The 19,330-nt window shown below is 57.0% G+C and overlaps 8 protein-coding genes across 8 annotated transcripts; 4 read left to right on the top strand and 4 right to left on the bottom strand.

Moving 5' to 3' along the window:
* Positions 1-278: 278 nt before the first annotated feature.
* On the bottom strand, positions 279-1,625 carry BKA78DRAFT_254522 (uncharacterized protein; the record flags this gene model as incomplete). Its single annotated transcript, XM_066884910.1, has 1 exon — positions 279-1,625. The coding sequence occupies one exon, from the start codon at positions 1,623-1,625 to the stop codon at positions 279-281; it is 1,347 nt and encodes a 448-aa protein (XP_066742195.1).
* Positions 1,626-2,438: 813 nt separating this feature from the next.
* On the bottom strand, positions 2,439-3,230 carry BKA78DRAFT_180339 (uncharacterized protein). The gene has a single exon (XM_066883407.1). It carries the CDS (start codon positions 3,036-3,038, stop codon positions 2,487-2,489), a length of 552 nt encoding a protein of 183 aa, XP_066742196.1. The 5' UTR covers positions 3,039-3,230; the 3' UTR covers positions 2,439-2,486.
* A 311-nt stretch (positions 3,231-3,541) lies between these two features.
* BKA78DRAFT_355125 (fungal-specific transcription factor domain-containing protein) lies at positions 3,542-6,774 on the top strand (the record flags this gene model as incomplete). Its single annotated transcript, XM_066891846.1, has 3 exons — positions 3,542-3,716; positions 3,818-4,029; positions 4,078-6,774. The coding sequence occupies 3 exons, from the start codon at positions 3,542-3,544 to the stop codon at positions 6,772-6,774; spliced, it is 3,084 nt and encodes a 1,027-aa protein (XP_066742197.1).
* Positions 6,775-7,424: 650 nt separating this feature from the next.
* On the bottom strand, positions 7,425-9,203 carry BKA78DRAFT_286220 (uncharacterized protein). Its single transcript, XM_066885709.1, has 2 exons — positions 8,822-9,203; positions 7,425-8,772 (listed from the first exon to the last, which is right to left on the bottom strand). Exons 1-2 carry the CDS (start codon positions 8,984-8,986, stop codon positions 7,753-7,755), a joined length of 1,185 nt encoding a protein of 394 aa, XP_066742198.1. The 5' UTR covers positions 8,987-9,203; the 3' UTR covers positions 7,425-7,752.
* A 1,290-nt stretch (positions 9,204-10,493) lies between these two features.
* Positions 10,494-11,343, top strand: BKA78DRAFT_355127 (uncharacterized protein; the record flags this gene model as incomplete). The annotated part of the gene is made up of 3 exons (XM_066891847.1): positions 10,494-10,601; positions 10,650-10,991; positions 11,038-11,343. 3 exons carry the CDS (start codon positions 10,494-10,496, stop codon positions 11,341-11,343), a joined length of 756 nt encoding a protein of 251 aa, XP_066742199.1.
* Positions 11,344-11,775: 432 nt separating this feature from the next.
* Positions 11,776-14,108, top strand: BKA78DRAFT_320961 (uncharacterized protein). Its single transcript, XM_066888987.1, has one exon. It carries the CDS (start codon positions 12,004-12,006, stop codon positions 13,945-13,947), a length of 1,944 nt encoding a protein of 647 aa, XP_066742200.1. The 5' UTR covers positions 11,776-12,003; the 3' UTR covers positions 13,948-14,108.
* Positions 14,109-15,729: 1,621 nt separating this feature from the next.
* On the bottom strand, positions 15,730-18,286 carry BKA78DRAFT_320964 (P-loop containing nucleoside triphosphate hydrolase protein). The gene is made up of 3 exons (XM_066888988.1): positions 18,104-18,286; positions 17,557-18,051; positions 15,730-17,512 (listed from the first exon to the last, which is right to left on the bottom strand). The coding sequence occupies exons 1-3, from the start codon at positions 18,231-18,233 to the stop codon at positions 16,149-16,151; spliced, it is 1,989 nt and encodes a 662-aa protein (XP_066742201.1). The 5' UTR covers positions 18,234-18,286; the 3' UTR covers positions 15,730-16,148.
* Positions 18,287-18,455: 169 nt separating this feature from the next.
* BKA78DRAFT_355130 (phosphoribosyltransferase-like protein) lies at positions 18,456-19,160 on the top strand (the record flags this gene model as incomplete). The annotated part of the gene is made up of 1 exon (XM_066891848.1): positions 18,456-19,160. The coding sequence occupies one exon, from the start codon at positions 18,456-18,458 to the stop codon at positions 19,158-19,160; it is 705 nt and encodes a 234-aa protein (XP_066742202.1).
* Between the last annotated feature and the right edge of the window lie 170 nt (positions 19,161-19,330).

Genomic DNA, 19,330 nt, shown 5'->3' on the forward strand with positions numbered 1-19,330 from the left:
CGCTGGTGTGGCTGAGGTTGCGAGCAAGGGTGGTCGCTGAAGCGTGCGTGTACCGTGGTGGATGTGCTGGGGAAGGAGAAGCGGGATGATCTACGACGCCATTATGGCTCCCGTCACGCCTTTGCAAAGCAAATGGTGTTTGTCCGGCCAGCCGCGTTTCGACTCGCTCGGCGACGGGGACGCCGACAAGAAAAGCAAGTCCAGCCGCGAGTCGCGAGACTTTTTGAGCCGTGCCTGCGGTGGTGATGGTGTAGGGCAGAGATGCACGTTAAGCTCACTCAGTACCAACTGTGGCCCTCGTCGCCTTTCTTTTGGTTCTTTGGGTTCAGCGAGCGCACTCGTTGGCCCGGGATGAAGTCGCCCGTCTGCGACTCAAAGGTACCCGAGATGGCGCGCCTCCCAATCGCCTTGAACGAGTCGTACTCTTCGTTGTCGCCCTTGCATGCTGCCCACTCGGGTGTGGCTGGCGTCGTCCCATCCCCAAGGTCGCTCCATCGCGTTACCGAAATAGCTTGTTTGAACTTTTGGGCCTTGTCGCTCTTGTCCTCGGCCAGCTTCAGCTCCACGAGGTACTCTGTCGGGCATTCCGGGCACCGCCTTATGGACCGACACTCGGGACACTGGCTGGCTGCCCGCAGCGCCGTCAGAGGCGCGCTGGCTTTGCGCACCGTGTCGATGCGGCGCTGGAGCTGCTGCTCGGGGCCATTCCCAGCCTGTTCCTTGGGGAGGTGGTTCAGCGCGCATTTGCAGAGATTCGTCAGCTCTCCGTCCTTCCAGTGTGCGCATACGGAAAAGTACGGCGTGTAGTCCTCGCGCGAAAAGAGGAGCGTGCGCTGGCCCGAGGGTGGAAGACCTGGAGTCGCAAAGCTCTGGCTGATGACTCGCAACAGCAGGTGGCCCTTGACGACATGGTAGCGCGTTTGATGCGACCAACCGCTTTCGGGGTCCCTCCAGCGTCTAAACAGCTCCTCGCATGGGATGCCGTACCGGGGTCCATATCGATGGGCCCGCATCACCAGCTGGACAAAAGTAAACGGGAGGTTCCGGTGTGGAGTGAGGCGGAGGCGTGAAGGAGGGAGCAGAGGATTCTGCGCATTTGGACATTCGAACAGCGGGTTGAGGATGTTGGGCGGCTTGAGCGTTTCCTGACCAGGTTGGATGCGCAAGTGGAACTTTGCGCATGGAAAGCACAAGAGGTGCCTAGGCATGGAGCGGTCCAGCCGAGCCAAAAATTCAGCCCTATGCTGATGGTTTTCTTCTAACCTTAGATTCTCCCAGGGTCCAGGTCCAATCTTTTGGAAAAGCACCTTTGTCGCAAAGGCTAAGCTGGCGGCGTCGCTGAGTGGCAGGAAGTCAACAATTTTCATCCACAGATTCGAAGATAGACTCGCGACCAGAGGCTCGCCAGGCTTGCGGTTCTCGTCGTGCTCGGTGTAGTATCCATGTTCTCCTGATTCAGAATTGTCTTGCAGACCATGCAAGAGAGCGGTAATGTCCTTGCGCTCCCCGGTCGACTTGTCAATGAGGTCGGGGGCGGCACGCGTCGAGCCATCATGGTAGTGAACCGATTTGGCCGTTTGAGGTCGGGAAGCCTCACTGTTTAGGCGAACAAGGTCGGGGCTCATGTGCTCTGGCGGCGGCTTCTTGGCAAGGCGGCTCCGACTCTTTTTCGGCCGCAGAGCGAACTTCAAGCGGGTCCCCAAGCTTGCGTTTGGCGGTGCGGAATCTGCCATTGTCGGTGAGATGAAGAGGTAGAGAGAGAAAGTTGTTGTAGGGAGACGTGATGCTCGATGCTCGGTCCACCAGTCTTATGTCATGCCGGCGGTGCCGACGCCGACGTCAGAATTTGTGTGGAGCCGAAGTCGGCTGGGGCGGTGAACCACTGGCTCGGGGCGGAAATCCATCGGACTGGTACCACTCGAGGGTTCAACTTTGATCCATCGACCTCTCCAGCTCGACATCTCCAGATTTCCAGCTCGGCCAAGCGCTGAATCAAGACGGACCAACAACTCGGAGAAGCCTCAAACCCGAATCCGAATACTCGACCCCACGTCTTTGCAATCTCTGTCCAGATTTGAAAATCTTTGACACCATCCACCTCGATAACATCTTTCCAAGAAAGCTTGATCGGAATGATGGTTGCTCAAGCAATGCCATCTGCGTGCCCAGCTCCGATTCTAGGTTGTTCCTGACGAGCAGAATGCACATTGTCTTGCATGAATCTGGCTTACCTTGTTGGCCCCACGCCCGACATGGAGTCCGAAACTGTCTGCGGCCGAGAAACTGGACAAAATCCGATGCACGAGGAGCTGCTTGGGCTGGCAATTCGTCAATTTCCAAAAATCCAGGGCGAGCAGTCATCCTTGAGCCGTGTCGACATGAGTGTGTGAAACGCAGCAAATGGCCATCAGTCGACCACATATTGAATCATGTTGTTCTCCATGTCCAAGATGGATTGCCACAAGTCCTGTGGCGCCGCTGGACAGTCATCGGACGGGACTGATAGTGGCTTTTACGTGTACTGCAATGGTCAGGGGCTCATGTGTGAAGACTTTGGAGATGCACAGGGATGCGTTGGGAGATGGTGGCTTGCGGTGGTGGAAAAGCAAAAAAGGCAGGCCGAAATGGTGATGGGTTATCTTGACCGAGGCAAGGCGGACCGAAACGAACCAACGGTGAAGGGCAGCACGTGGAGTATCGTATCCGACGGGATCTGATAATGGAGACTGTGGAGATGGAGATGGAGTTGATGACAAGATGCAGATGACGATGATGATGGAAACGTCGTCCCCACACGATCCCCACGCATCCCGCGGACTGTGGGGGAGCGAGAGCGTTGGGCCTTGGCCGGAGGTGACGGGCAGGGAGGCCCTGGGAGAGCGGTAGTGTCGTTTTATTCGCGGATGCGGCGGGAATGCTTCCTTGGCCGCCGCCGTCCCTGATGTTGAAGACAAGTCTGGCTCTCCCCACGCTCTGCGGCACGAGCCACCGGATCGACATCGCCCGGTCCCAGACCCAGACGTCCATCCATCGACCATCGACGACAAACAACTCCAAAAAAGTCTCCCAGGACCCTGTCTTGGCCTCGATATCCTCCTTCCCTGTCCCCAGTCTCGCCCCAGTCCCAGACGTCAACCTGCGCTAGTCCTCGTCCCCAGTCTTGCGCTCGCTCTCTTCTCTTATCCACGACGCCCCACCGTCCTCGCCCTCCTGCTCTCTGGCCCACGCTTCATCCCATCGCCAACCTCCTGTTTTGTACCACCAAGCGACAACTTCCCCAGAGTGTGGGTCGACGTGCTACCCGAACGCCAAACTCCGCTCTTGCCCCTCCCCGCGACCTCGCCAGAACCACCATCCGCGCGGCTACCCACGGGTGAGACAGCTTTGGACGACCTCTACCTCTTGCGACGTCACGCGAGCTATGACGGCGCAGATACTGCCACCACAGGCAGGAAATCCGCTCGCATTCGGCAACCCGTCCAACGTGCAATTGTCGCTATCCACGCACGCCCCGTCGCAATCATCCCCCCAGCCTCAAGACATGGCGAGCCCCAACTCCGACCAGAGCCGAGGCCGCCGCCGCGACAGAGAAGACGAAAGCGCCGAGGACCAAGACGGCCACATCAAGGCTGGCGACGATGCCACTCCCGGAAACTCGCGAAAGCGAAGACGGAGCCGCAAGGGCTTGGACAAGAAGTTTGAATGTCCGCACGAAGGTTGCGGAAAGAGTTATTCGAGAGCGGAGCATTTGTACAGGCATCAATTGAATCGTGGGCCGAATCTTTGTCGATTACTGAGCTCGCGCTAACAAGGACAGATAACCCAAAACAAATATACTATTGCGATTTCCCCGACTGCCACCGTTCATTTGTTAGACAGGACCTGTGTGCTAGACACAAGGAGAGACATACCGCAAGGGGATCGCAGTTGCTGCGAAAGGATACGTTTTTGCACAACATCAACCCAATTGTTGCAAGCGCCATGGCCAACCGAAACGCAAAAATGGTCAAGACCGACACTTCGCCGCTGGTGGGTGGACAAACTCATATCTACAGGACCATGCTGAACAAGTCTCAGAATCAGCCAGTCGGCGATCCGTCGTACATGGCACAATCGCCTGCCAATGCAGTGGGACCATCAGCAAGGCTGGGGACAGGGCACTTCAACACCCCATTACAATCTTCAGTCGGCGTACCAGGAAGCCCTTCGACGCGGCGGAGCAGCATCGATGCTTGGGGAACCAATATGCCCATGCAAGATGCGCGGCATCGAAGCTCATCCAGCTACGGCACCTCCCAGCGATCAGCTAGTTTCGACAATAGCAACTCGGGACCTCCGTTTTCTCCCCATCAAAATCCCCAAGGATTCACTTCACCGCAAATGCATAAAGGAGGAGCCGTCCAGACGGTCAACATGAGTTCTCCATTTGCCACGGGTTCAATCACGGCCACACATTCCAGCTCATCTTCGGGATACCAAGGCCAGGGAAAGAATATGGCGCAAAATGCTTCCACTCTCCCCCCGCCAGGATTCGCCACTGTACAGTCTGCACAAGCAAGCTCGCAAAACTTCGTCGTGCCCTCTGCAAACAATATGCATGGAGTGGAGTCAGCAGCTTCAATCAACAATCCAGCCGAAGTCCAGATGCTGGACAACTTTGCACCAAACTACTCGATGCCAGTATTTGGAGGAGAAGGCTACAGCCGCTCGCCATTTGCCATGGCCGACGACTTTACCGCATGGTTATTCAACGAGTCCAGCTTTGGTCCCGGCCAATCACCAATGGCATACTCTTCAGGAACCGTACCAAATATGGGGGCTGGCTCCAATTTCGGCATGCCCACCCCTTTTTTCGGCTTCGACGCAAACGCAAATGCATACTACAACCAACCCGCACCACCTCATCAGCCCATGTCAGTAAGCAGCATTCTCGACACCAGTCTACCAGAATCAGCCTTGTCAGAGGAGAAACGACAGCAGCTCCTGGACTTGGTAGAGGCGCGCTTCAACGAAACTCATCACCAGCCTGTCAAGAAGCACAAGGAAGAATTCCTGGAAGGCAACAAGGACGATGACGATCACGTACTCAGCCTCAAGATGATGCAGACATATATCGGCTCATATTGGGTCCACTTTCACACTCAACTTCCCATACTCCACCGGCCGACATTCAATGCCGCAAGCTGTCCACCGCTGCTCCTCTTGGCAATGATGGCGCTCGGGGCGTCTTGCTTGGAAAAGAGCTTTGGTCTAGACGTTACGACGACGTGCTCTGAACTTGCAAATTTCATTGCATGGCATCTCAGGTGGGAAATATTCATGGATGCTGACTTTAGGCCCCCGGCAAAGCTTTGGGTATTTCAAGCACTAATCCTACTGGAGTGCTTTGAAAAGATGTATTCCACACGGCCACTCCACGAGCGTGCGCACATTCATCATGCGACCACTCTGACATTGATGCGAAGAGGAAGCTCTTTGATTGGCAGGTCACCACTGGACTCGCCGCCCAGCGCAAAAGACAGCAGGAACGGCTCCGTTTCGGCCACGACGGCACAAGAGGAGTGGTGGGATCAGTGGATCACGAATGAAGCGACGAGGCGAGCAGCCTTTGCGGCTTTCGTGATTGACTCGATTCACGCAACAATGTTTGGCCACTCTGCCGTCATGGTTGCGCATGAGATGCGGCTGCCGCTCCCGTGTGACGAGGCACTGTGGTCGGCTACCAGCGCACAAGAGGTGGGAAGAGTCGAGTCGAGCCTTCGGAGCAATGGGATCAAGCCCATCACCTTCCTCGACGGCCTCAAGAAGACGCTGAGCGGGCAAGCCGTCCGGACAAACTCGTTCGGCCGCACCATTCTCATGGCAGGACTGCTGAGCGTGAGCTGGCACATGACACAGCGCGACCTCCAAGTCAGCTCTCTCGGCGCCTCGCAAGCACTCGGCGGCCGCGACAAGTGGCGGGGGAGCCTGACGCGGGCGTTCGACTTTTGGAAGCAAGACTTCGACACATCACTGGCCAAAAACGGCGACCTCTCGTCGCCGCCGTCGGCGTACACGTACAACACGGGCATCATTGACGAAAACGTCTTTGAGAGCCGCACCGTGCTGCACCACCTGGCGCACATGGCCATGCACGTCGACATTGTCGACTGCCAGATCTACGCGGGGGCGACGCGCCTGCTGGGCCGCAACATCGGACCGCAGGACTACGCGGCGGCGCAGCGGCGCATGAAGGAGCACTGGGCGCCATCAGCGCGGGCGCGCGACGCGACCTTCTACGCGCTGCGCTTCCTCAGCCAGGTGCTGCTGCCGGCGGACCACCGCAGCGCGTCGTCGCCGTCGCTCAGCAGCAGCTCGCGCGCCGCGCACCAGCACGCAACCATCAGCGGCGGCGGCCCGCAAACGCCCGACACGGCCGCCGGCTTCACGTACAGCGCGCGCGAAGACTTTTTGCTCAACCGGCCCTGGGTGCTGTACTTCGCAGCCCTCATCGTGTGGGCCTACGGCTTCGCCCTCGACGGGCCCCTCGCCGCCCCCTACGACGACCTGGCTTCCCGCGAGGCGCTGGTGCGCGACATGCGCGGTTTTTTGCGCCGCGTCGGCGGCGTCGCGGCGCCGGATGAGCTCGTCAAGATTCGTGATCGCAATGCGTGCATTGGCTTGTTGGTGTTGTTGAGGGATATGTTTGTCAAGACGCGCTGGGAGCTGCTGCACGAGGCGAGTCGCCTGCTCGGCAAGTGCATTGAGATGTCGGCGCCGGGCGAGAAGTATTGACGTGTGGTGTTGAGGTGTGAGGTTGCTTGCCCCTTAGCACTGGTACTGGCACTGGTACTGGCACTGGGGCTGGTGCCAAGGGCGAGGATGAGAATGTTTGCGACGATTGTTTTTTTTTTCTTTTTTTTTTCATCTTGGTTGTCGAGTTGAAGCCGAGCCAGCGCAGCGACGGGAGGAATTTTTGTTTGGTTATTATCTGCTTCCCCATCTTTTCTCTTCCCCCTTTTGGCGCGATCATATTGGCGGATCTTTCCATTTCATGTCCCCTTTCCCGTTCCATCTCCTCTGTACATATTCCCTCCCCCTCCCCTTTGCGTCAGCGTGTCAGCGTTTCCCTTGGAGTAGCTTTGGGCAGGTTTGGGTGGATATATACCTGTCAACACTCAACACTTACACATACTCCGGGTGTGTTTTAACTTTTTCCCCTTGCTTGTACACAATACGAGCAAAAACGAAACAGACGAAGCAATATGAGCAAAGAAAAACTTTTACGTCCGATATGTCTGTACACGAGATGATGACGGCGCCGCGGTCATGACTTGAACTCGTATTTCTCTTTTCTTTGCTACGTCTTTTCGATGTACCAGAGCAGCACCATCACCACCAACACCTAACGGTCATTGCACTTTCACAATTGCAGCGGTCCCAAATTCATCGTGTGTAGATGTTTCATATGTTGTGTTGCCAAAATTACACAAAGCAAAGCAGCTAGCTACGCTACTAGTACTCGCCACCACGCCCCATCACTCCACCAAAAGTACATGTACACGGGTTGCCAAAAAGGAAAAAATCACACGAAGACAAGACACGCAAACTATTCCAATCTCTCGAGACCTCACAGCCGCCGCCGCAACGCCCGCCTCGGTCCGGTTGGTATTGTACCACCTATCCTGTATCGTACCCATACCTATGTGTCCAAACCGGCATGCAAAGATTTATGATGAGAGGAGGATTTGGTTTGTCCTGTTCTGTCCAGGCTTACTGGTTCTGCGCAGCCTGCTGGAGCTGGGCGTGGGCCAAGACGACAAAGTTCTTTGCGGCGTCGCCGGCAAGCGCCCAGAATTCAAACGCCATGACGTGCACGGCGACGAAGAAGATGGCCGTCGAGATCATGAAGATCTTGACGTAGAGCTTGATGAGGCGGAGGCGCGCCTCCTTGTTGAAGCTGCGCCACGCCTCCATGAAGCCGACGGCGCCGCTGCCGCCGAGGATCTTGGGCACCACCTTGCCGTCAAAGGTGCGGTCGAAGGGCACAATCGTGTCGTCGTCTTCGGGGAGCATCGACGCCTCGACGCGGACGAGCTGCACCTTGGCGGGCAGGACGACGAAGAGGGCGACGGTCACGAGAGCGCCAATCACGCCGGCGATGCGGAAGCCGGCCAGCGTCCTGGCGGAGTTGGCGAGGTCGGTGTTGGAGACGCGGGCGAGGTCGCGCTGGACGAGCTGGCCGCTGCAGCCGGCCTGGAAGAAGACGAGGAGCTGGACAGCCTCGTACACCATGGCCGGGAGCCAGAGCTGCTTGTAGGAACCCTTGATGGCTTGGTAGCGAAGGCCGAAGCTCTTGCCGGGCATGGCAATAGTCGCATGGGTCCAGATCATGTGCATCGGCGCAGTGATGATGGCCACAAGGATGCTGTTGAGGATCAAGCGGACGGGCAGGACAATGTGAGGAACGACCAGGTTGAGCACCGACGACGTAGCGCCCACGGTCATGACGTAGACCAGGCCAAAGACCATACCGCGGAAGCGAGCGGTCCATCCAGCTTGGCTCGTAATGTGCTTGATGGTGGAGCGGATCTTGGACGTGATGGGCTTGGTGTTGACGACGGTCATCTTGGGGAGCGCGCCACCGAGGAAGGCCTGCGCCTCAGCCTCTTTGTCAGACAGATCGACGCGGGCTTCATCGTCGTCGGCGTCGGCGACAGTGATGGTGACGGCAGTCGCGGGGGTCTCGATGATGCAGAGAGTGGAAACGACATGGCGGAGTGTGTATTGCACCTTGAGGCTGTCAGCAGCTCGTCTTGGATGGGTTGTGAGAGTAACGCACCAAAGCATAAAAGACGACGAGGGCGACAGCTGTGGAGTAGAGAATAATGAGAGAGCCCGTCGAAATCTTTGGGCCTTCAGCGTCCGAGGGCTGGTTGTGGTGAGCCTGAGCGAACTCGACTCCGCGACGCACCGCGTGGTGCATGAGGCGGTCGGATACGCCCATGATGAAGACAGATCAAGGAGAGGCAACGGGATGAAACGGGTCAGTAGCGCAGGTGCAGTGAGTTTGTAGAAGACAAGAAATCAAGACGAGAGGAATGAGAAGAAGAAAAGGACAAATCCAGGGGAGGGCTGTCAGAAGTAGTGTTTGAAGAGATGCGTCGAAGGATCGCGTCGGTAGGCAACAGTGATGGCGCAGTGAGAGTGTGAGTCCGTCGTCCGCGGAAGGAGGTGGGGGCGATGACGATCTCCAGAAATAGGGCTGACCCAATCCGGTATAGCGCCGGAACTGACAGCTTGGGGCACGCCGACGGGACTCAACACCACGACATTTATCACCATCGCTACGTCCACTTCAAGCTCCATCTCCAGTCTTGTTTTTTGTCTCTCCAGCTCTCTCATACCGTCTCTCAAATCGGGCTCCCAGTCTCTTTCCACATCTCCTCAAACACCCAACGCGATCAAGCTCTCCGCCGTCGCGTTGTTGCCCGTGAAGCATCAAAGCATCTTCAGCTTCATGTGGAACGTCAAAACATGATCGCCATGGCATGCGCTTCCGACATGTGCTTCTTCATTCCTGGAGCCGCGTACCACTCAAAGTCTTCGGCATGACGCTCTAGCATTCCTCGACGAAACATGCTGGATTCCTGCTCGACAACCCCACGTCTTGAGCAAGCGGGACGACAAACTTGGCATGTGTGGTAACTCGCACGCCCGTCATCGGGCGTCGGGCTTTGCACATCATCCAACCCCATTTGCGCAAGGCTGACTCGAAGAAGCTAAAATTGGTCTTTGCCAAGGAGCTCCCCGTGTATGCTTGACAATCTTGTACGAGCTTTGGACTTGGGCAACTCTCACCGAACCAACCACATGAACTCCCCGCAGACTAAACCTCTCAAGCGCAAAAGCCCTTAAAGATCAACCGCCTCGGATTCCTCGGTCCATCTCGCAGTCGACATGCCACCACCCTTTGGGCACAGATAAGAAGACGCAGTCGCTGCCTCTCCACCTTGGACTTGGTATCGCCATGTACCATCATCCTTGTCCGTGCCGGCTAAATTTCCAGCTTTCTGGAGAAACCGCAATTTTGGTGCGAGTTCCGGAGCTGTTTGAATTCCTCTCTCGGTTTTCGGAAAACTCATCCTCATGCTCCTGACATCTCCTCAAACACACAGCAGCCAGTCGATAAACGCCAACAACTGTCGCAGCACGCGTCCTGTCTCGTATTCTGGAAAGCAAGATATGGCCCGATTTTGCCTCTTCAATATCCAAAGGAGGGGTATTTGGACCGTCAAAGTCAACAACTCGGGATGTTTTAGCTTCCCGCTAACCGAACAAGCCTCGTATGTTTTTGCTTGCGCTGGTTGGTGAGAATGGTCGAGAAAATGAGCCTGGGGGAAAGACGGGCAAGGATGGAGATCCGGACGCGTCCTTTGCGCTCATGCTTAAAAGAGTGTTTGCGCCTGATGATGATTATCGTGTCTCAGACGAAAATCATCCACTGTCTAACCATGAAGCCTCTCGCAACGTCGGCCGTCTGTGCTTTGCTGCTTGGTGTGGTGGCCGCCCAGGAAGTTTTGTACTGTGGACCACAGCTGGCGCCTTACCAGGCCGTGTCGGTAAGAAAGAGAACAAAATAACGGAAATTTTCTAACAATGTCGACCAGTATTCCTGCATTGACGACCTTTTGTGCCCAGTGGTAGCTGGTGAGGCATACAAAAAATGCGGACTGTCCTGCTACTCGGATTTGCAGTACAACTGCACCGAGGACAATCTTCTTGTTGAGCTGCCACAGCTGGAAACATCTTACCAGGTTGCGGTGTTGCGCAAGGACTTTGAAATGATTGACGGCAAAATCATCAACGCGAAAGGCTCCAAGTTTGTCATCGGCCAGGAGCCAGACATTACATGTCCTTCTCCGCCTCTTCCGAATTGCCTGGATTTCAAGAACATCACTGCCTTTGCTGGACAACAACCTGGCGCCCTTCCTGCCAAGCGTGTCGCTTTGGTGAGTAATTCGGTGGGTTTTTGGGGGCACGATTGACTGGTTGCAGGATACGGTTGTCCCAGGAGGCCAGCAAGCATTGATTGAACTGTCGGGCGACTTTGGGTACTCGATACCACACAGTGCCTTCATCCCCAACGGCGCGTACGAAGGACCCGGGCTGTTCAGAGCCTACAAGGACGGCGAGTTTGTGTTTACCGGGGGCAAAGGCTGGCGGGCTTGTTTGGTTGATGATACAGGCACCCTTTACATTGTGCAGCAGATTCCCGGGTATCAACCAAAAGGCTTGTGTCTCGACATCAAGTTGGTCACCAAGGATCCGGGCGTCCCAGGTCCTTATGCCTGGGAGTACTGAGGTGAGGCTGGAGAGTTGGACAAGGGCTTCCACATGGACGCGTAGGTAGGGGGCTGAGAATTGAGATGTACTCTAATCAATTTATGCTTACATGTCGAGTGGGGCCAAACTCGCGGAGGAGTGGGGAGGCGACGTTTGTGAATCGCAGCCCCAACAAGCGATGAAAGTTGAGGGATGATGGTAATTCTTTAATGTTGAGGACTTTAGCGGGAGCGGAACGATGACGTCTGTCAGGCGGGCGGCGCCGAGCTGGCGTCGGATTTCGCGCCAGCAACGTGTTGTAGGACGGGAACAATGGAGTTGCCCGAAATTGAGGCCGTGATCGACTGCAGTCGAAGTGGAGGATGGAGAAAGAGTGGAGGGCGGGCCACATGCAGAGAACGTGGGTTGGTGGTGGGCGTGGCCGTGGCGCTTTCTCGGATGCGGTAAGGTCGGCGGCCAAGGAGTGCGTTGCGTCGTGGTACGTAGTCTCACCCGGAGGCCGCCAACCCAAGGCGCTTCTCTACCATCCTCCATCCAAAAAACAAAAAAGCCTTATCGGTCCGCCCACGAATGGATTTTGTCTCTGCTCGCCAGTAATCTTCATAGATTCCCTCCTCCAACCTCGCAGCCTGCTCCTCCACCGCGCCCCGCCGGCTGCCGCACTCCCTCCCTCCTGCCATGAACCCCACCAGCACCGAGCATTCCACCCGCCGGTCTTCCTCCCAGCTGACATCCGAGTCCTCGCTGCGTCCGCGGAACAAACGCCTTCTATCCGGCCTCGAGGAGGAGGACGAATTCGCCGTCCGCAGCCTCGAAGGCAGCCGCAACGCTTCTCCTTTCTCTCCCCAGTCCATCTCCCCCATACCAAGCCCGGGTCCCTCGAGAACGGGCTCATCCCTCGCAGCACCACGGTCGGCGTATAACAATGGATCTACCGCTCGTGGCCAGAGCCCTGCCGGCTTTGCGCAAGATCCGCTTTCCTCGTTATCAGTGTCGTGGAGCACATTATCAGGCTTTGCCTCGAACCTGCTTGGGAGCACCGCTGGAGGGGCCGAGTCACCAAGACGGAGGAGACCTCTGGATTCCGCATACAACCGCAAGACTACGTCCAGCGTGCCTCCGGAATGGGGTCCGCGGGGCGAAGCCAAGATCGCAGAAGCAGGGGAAGACCGGGCCAGCGTCGTAAGAGCCATGAAGAGGAAGGACCTCTTGCAAGCCAATGGGCACTTGAACATGGATGCTACGGGTCGATTCAAGCGTAGGAATTCAGACGAAAGAATATCGGCCTCTGCCCCGCCGACCGAGCACGACGATCGAGAAGCTCTCGCCTTTATTCACCGAGTCCGGCCAGAGGACACACTTGCCGGAATCACAATCAAATACAATTGCGAGGCCGCAGTCATTCGAAAAGCAAACCGCATGTGGCCAAACGACACTGTACAATCGCGACGACACCTCGTCATTCCAGTTGATGCCTGCGGGACCAAGGGGAAACCGGTGCCTGCGCCGGAGCCTCCCAAACCACAACCCCAGCCGCAACAGCAGACGCAGTCAAACGTAGAAGACGACCTCCTCCTCCCCACACCCAAAAACGAATACCCCACCGTTCACAGCACCAGCCTACCAACCAATGGCTGGCATGGACCTGCGTCCGTCTCCTCCGCAAACCTCTCCCAATCCGCTGCCTCGTCCAACAATACGGAGCCTCCATGGCGCACCGAAGGCTGGGCACTATTCCCCAACAGCGACACTCCTGTTGAGATTGCGCGTCTGCACCGCCGTGACCTAGGATTCTTCCCGCCTGCACGACGAAAGTCGCTGACCTACAGCGATACGACTCGGGACAGCATTGGTGGTAGCGTTGGGGGACCTTCTCACACGCCTTCGGCATCACTGGACCTACAGCGGAGCGAGACGGCCACATCGACAACGTCGAGCGGATCACGCATCACGGCGCAGCAGCGGCACAACCGCACGCCATCCATATCTCAATCGTTCAAACTGGACGGCCCTGGAGGCGTCGGCACCTTCAACAAAAACGTCCGCAAGCCGGGCCCGGCACAAGACGGCCTCAACAAGCTGTTTAGCCAACATCTGCCCAGCCTCGCGCCACCGCCAGGAAAAGACTACTTCGGGACCTGGAATCCGGCCAACCTCGAAGGGACCGGCGGAGAAGGGCCCGGCGAGCGCATCTCGGGCTCCGCGACGCCCGTCTTTGGCGTCGGCGGCGTGGGCGGCAGCACGAGCGGCACCGGCTTCGACCTGGAGCAGGTGGGCGGCGCGATCGAGGGCTGGATGCGCAAAGTCGCGACAAAGGCCTCGAGCCTCGTCCCGCCGGCGGGCAGCATGCCCACGGTCAAGTCTCCCAGCCTCGGCGCGACGGTGGGCAGGAATTCGGGAGGCAACAGGCCCGGCGGCGGTGCGGGCGGCGGCATGCCCATGGGCATGGGCGGCGACATTAACGACTTGATTGAGCTGACGGATTCCTTTGAAATTGGCGAGGACGAGGACGATGAGGCGGGCAGGGGAAGGGCGGCGAGTGGACGGTCCGGTGGACCGGCGCATTTGAGGCGCAGGGAGGGCAGGAGTGGGACGCCGGCCAAGAGCACCAAGGGTGAATGAGCGCCTGCCTGTCGAGATGTGGCAATGTCAATGTACCTTGGCTTGTGTCTGGCATTGTTGTCCATGCACCAGGGACGTGTGGAGAAGTCACCAGTCTTGTTGTACGCAAGTGGGCGGGCAAACTGGGAAGACGAGACAGACGAGACGAGACGAGACGAGACGAGACGATTTAATACGGCCAATCGACCTACCTACCTACCTTTTTACCTACCTACCCACTTATCGACTAGACATTCACATTGAACCGTCATTCCGCCTGTCAGGCGTCAACAATAGTCCCGTCCCACCCGCGCCCCCCTGAGCCTCACGTCGTGTCGTATCTTGAGCCACTTCACTGCTTCTTTCCCCGCGGAGAATCGACTCAGTGTGTCGTGGTCGAGCTGTTGGAAGAGCAATCGCGTCAGTGCTTCTCTTCTACACTCTTGTCAGCTTTTGCGAGATCATTCCATCGCCGTCTGTCACGTCACGTCTGTCTCGCACCCACCACCCAGCGCCGAAGGACGAAGGAAGTGTTGCGTTGTAAGACAGCACGCGACAATTGCGTGTGCTGGGCCCTCTTCCTCCACGACGACTCCCCTCTTCCAACCTACGACAACAGGCAAAAGAGAAAAGAAGCAGGCAGGCAGGCGCGCCGCACGCACGCAGCCCGCCTGTCCCATCTTTCCTCTCGTCCTCACTCTGCATCCCGTCCACACTCCCATCATCCCGTCAGCCAATCAGTCGGTCAGTCAATCAGATAACACTCAGCCTCGGCATCCAACAGCCTTAGATTGCCAGCGTGGGTGTACTGTACAACGAAGCGCATCAGTCAGTTCGTTGGCGCACCGTCCCTTTCCTCTCCTCCATTTCCTGCCCCTCCATTTCCTCGCTACCTCTGTCCGTAGCTTGCTTGACCAAGAGTACTATCTTCTCATTTCTCCCTCTCTTCTCCCTCTCTCTCGTCTCCTCTGGCTTACCGCCGCCACCACCACCGCTGCCGCGCACATTGCGAGAAGAGGAGAAGAGAGCGCGGCATCCCATTTTCCCATGTACGCTGTGCTCTGGCATCTTAGTCGTTCAATCACCACCTACCATCATCACTACCTACCAACCACATCGGCTTAATCAATGGGAGGCATCATACGAATATGTTCTAGGCTTCTTTGTCTTGTCATTGTTACTGGGATGAGGCGAGTATCGTTACCCAGTTTTCCGTTTGGGTGTGTTGGCTTTGTTGGTTTTGGATTGTCCATGTCTGTGTCTGTTGTTTGAGCGTCCGTTTTTGGAGTTCCCTTGCCTTTTTCCATTTGATTTGGCAAGCTGGTTGGTGGGTTTGTTTGGGTTTGGGGGTTTTGGGTTTAGGGTTTAGGGTTTCGTGTGATGGAGGGGTGGCGAGCTGATTGCTTGCTGGGGAGCAGCGGAGCGGAGGAGCATCATGGCCGGAGAAAGGGAGAAGAGAAAGGGAGAGAGGAGGGCGCGATGTGGTTTAAGCCAGGCCCGGAGTTACATTAGTCGCCCATGGGTAGGTAGGTAGGTAGGTAGGTAGAGGCATCTCATCTTGTTCTTTCTTGACCAGCGGTATACTTATCCATACCGTACCTATCCTATATCTAGCTGCAGACATAGCTGAATGGAATGATAAACCGAACACCGAAGCTCCTCCTCCTTTGCCCAGTCTTCTTGCCTTGTATCGTGTGCCGCTCATGCGCATCTTGCATGTTGACTGTAGCTGCCCCTGGGATGTTTACCTGGTAGTGGTACGACGGAAGGCGTGAGTACATAGTAAGGAGGGTCGCCATGAGGCTAGGTACTTGATATATTCACACAAAGGATTTGGGACTTTGGGTGAGCCTACGGTCACCAACCCCTTTCCCTCAGCGAGCAATGCAAGACAAGAGTTGATACAACTGACATAGTTCCATTCTGGCAACGTCCGTCGTAGCAGGCAGCTCGGCATGCGCTGCGCTACGACGGACAGGAGTATCTCATGTCCATCCTTCTTCGGTCCCTTCGATTGTTTCCGTCCCTTGAGCGCCAAACAAACAACCCAAAACAAACAGCACCCGAAGAAATTAGGGAAATAAGTCATGAGCGAAAACACAAATCCAGATATTTGTCCCCTCCAACGCCTGCTCCTGCTCTCCAGCTCCATGAGGTACTGTACGTGTACAACCGGACCAGAAGTGCGCATACATGCAATGCAATGCAATCCCCCATTGTTTTTAACGACTCCTCGTGCTGCCCATGCCACGCTTGCCGCTCATCAGGTGCTTGGTGAGGGCCGCCGTCTGGTGCCTGTCGGCCTCGCCCTGCCGGGCCATGCGGTTCATCTTCTTCTGGCCCAGCTTGGCCAGGCGCTCGGCCTTGGAGCGCGCCGCCTCGTTGGTGACGCCCTCGTCGCGCCGGTTGAAGCGGCTCTGGCTGCGGTTGCGGCTCTTGGCGCGGTCAAAGGCGCTCTTGTTGCTGTCGCCGCCGTCGATGTCCATGGCGTCGCCTCCATCTTCGCCACCAGCGCCCTCGGACCGGCCGCGCGTGGTGCTGCGGCCGCGCGTCTGCGAGCGGGCCCGCGCCGCCAGCGAGCTCGTGTCGTAGCCCAGCGAGTCGAGGTGCGTCTCCATCTCGGACAGCTTCTTGGCCTTTGCCGAGCGCGGAATCTGGGCGCGGTTCTTGAGGCTCTTGCGCATCTTGGCCTCGTTGCGCAGCAGGGCCTGCTTCTCGCGGATCAGGTCCGCCTTGTACCGCGTGTCGGCGTCGTCGGCGTCCTCGAGGTCCGACTCGCTCTCGTACTTGCCGTCGGCCTCCATCTGCTCCTCCTCGGCCTCGAGGGCCGCCAGCTTGGCCTCGATTTCCGGGTCAATGTAGTCGTACACGTTTTTGCCGTTGAACACTTCGGGGATCTTGTCGTTCTTCCACTCGTCGTTCTCCAGGAGGTAGTTTTCCTTGAGGTTGATGTTGTAGACTCCCGCGCCGCCATTCTCCTCTTCAAGCTCGCGTTGCAGCTTCTTGCGGTTGGGGTCGTTGGGGTCGTACTTCATCTTGTTCTTGACGGCGTCGGGGATGTACGCTTCGCGCGTGATGCCGTCCATGGGCTGGGCAACGTGGATCCTGCGCAGGACATCACCCAGGCGGCCGCTGACTTCGCCAGAAATGGCAGCCGTGCCGGCCTTGAGCTTCTCGGCGTTGCGCTGGGCAATGAGGCGGTCGCAGACGGCACTCCTGACCGGCATGACGCCGTCCTGAGTGGTGCAGGACATTTGGAGGAGCTCGACTTCTCCAGACTTGAGCATTCCCTGCAGATCTTGCTGAGTCTCGGGATCCAGGTCCTCGGGTTTCCTCAGGTCGGTCTTGTTGATGACGATGAATACGAGCTTGTTGTTGAACAGCGGCTTGATGCTGTGGAAGAGGGCAATTTGGGCCGACACGCTGTAGCCGCACTGCTCACTCAAATCCATAAAGTAGAGAATCGCGGAGCGCAAATGGGCAATGGCGGTAATACTCTGCATTTCAATCGTGTTCATTTCTTCAAGAGGGTGGTCGAGAATACCGGGGGTATCAATGGCTTGGAAACGCAGCATCTTGTGGTCGACTGTTCCTGTTAGTCAAAATCATGGACCTGGACGAGTAACTTACAGTGACCAACGAAAAGACTCTTTGTCGTAAAAGCATACGGCTGCACGTCAACATCGGCACGGGAAATGTTCCTCAGGAAACTCGACTTTCCGACGTTGGGGTATCCGCAAATGACCAGGGTCCTCGTGTTCGGGTCGATCGACGGGAGACGGCCCAAGTGCTGGCGCACTTGCTCGAGGTAGAGGAGCGGGTCCTTGAGGCGCTTGCAGATGGTGGCCATGCGACCAAGCGCCGCGCGCTTGAGCTGCTTGCACTGGAACAGGGATTGACCGTACTTGAGCAGCCTGACATAGTCGCGGGAGATTCCTTCAATCAAGTGCTTCGCCGTCGACAGCTGTCCGAGGGCGATTCTAAAGTGGTCGGCATCGTAGAGAGTGTTGAGGAGGTCCTTGTGGAAAGGGTGAATGTCTTGCAGGCGAGGGAAGCCGTCGAGAATGGCTTGAATCTTTTCGGCAAAAGTCTCGGCGGTGAACTTGACCTTGCGGGTGTAGAAACCTGAAGTCTTCGTCAGGGCGCTGTCGCCGCAAAAATTCCAAGCCAAACATACCGCGAATTCTGCTAATCTTGAAGCCGGCGCGGATCTGGGTGGGCAAGCGCCTCTGGGTCCGGCTCAGGACAATGTCCAGAAATTCCTGAGAGGTAGGGACCGGCGCGATGTCCTTCCAAGTCGTCTTCATCTTGTCTGCCGTCCTCTGAGTTTTTCTGGTGGTTGGACGAGAGGAGGAAGGTGATTCGAGCGGCGAGGCAAATGGTCTTGGCTATCGATAGGGCGAAAAAAAGTCGTCGGAGTTGCGGCGCTTCAATTTCTCCGGGCCTTGCTTGAGCCCCTCCAAAAAGTTGTCTCCCCGCGATGCGCTAGACGCGTGTAGCACCCAGTCCTCCAATTCACCGCCGCCGCCATGTCCAACCTGCCCGCCTACAAAGCTGCCTTCCTGGACGCTTGCGTCTCCGCCGACGCGCTCAAGTTCGGCACCTTCACCCTCAAATCCAAGCGCATTTCGCCCTACTTCTTCAACGCCGGACTCTTTCACCGCGCCGACCTTGTGCGCTCCATCTCCTCGGCATACGCTCAGACGCTCACAAGCCAAGTCTCGGAGAATCCCTCGTTCGAATTCGATGTCGTCTTTGGTCCTGCTTACAAGGGCATCCCCCTCGCCGCCACGACAGTTGACAAGCTCGCCGACATTGACGTGAAGAAGTTTGGCAATGTTTCCTACAGCTTCAACAGGAAGGAGGCCAAAGACCACGGCGAGGGAGGCAACATTGTTGGCGCGCCATTGAAGGGCAAGAAGGTCATCATTGTGGACGACGTCATCACTGCGGGCACTGCAATTCGCGAGGCCATTGACATTATCAAGAAGGAGGGCGGCACTCTTGTCGGCATTCTGATTGCTGTAGACAGGCAGGAAAAGACGCCGAGCGCGACGGACGACGATGGCACTCCCCGCCCTAGCGCTATTGGAGAAGTCAGGAAGCAGTACGGCATTCCCGTCCTGTCGATCCTCTGCCTGGACGACATTATCGAATTTGCGAAGAGCAAGGCCTCGGAAGAAGAGTTCAAGAAGCTTCTCGAGTACAGGGAGAAGTACAGGGCCAGCGACTGAGACGAGAGAATTGTGCAAACGCATCTGCGTCAAAGAACATCACCAAGCAAGTCAGAGACCGCCCTAGTCGGGGGTCTGGGGCTATGACGACCCTCCAGCGGGTCAAACTGGTAGACGTGCCCGAGGCCGTCTTCAAAATAGATATCCAAGCTTTTCCTTTTGTCCGATCC

This window comes from Phyllosticta capitalensis, assembly GCF_038381095.1.
Source record: "Phyllosticta capitalensis strain CBS 128856 chromosome Unknown BKA78scaffold_8, whole genome shotgun sequence".
NCBI lineage: Eukaryota > Fungi > Ascomycota > Dothideomycetes > Botryosphaeriales > Phyllostictaceae > Phyllosticta > Phyllosticta capitalensis.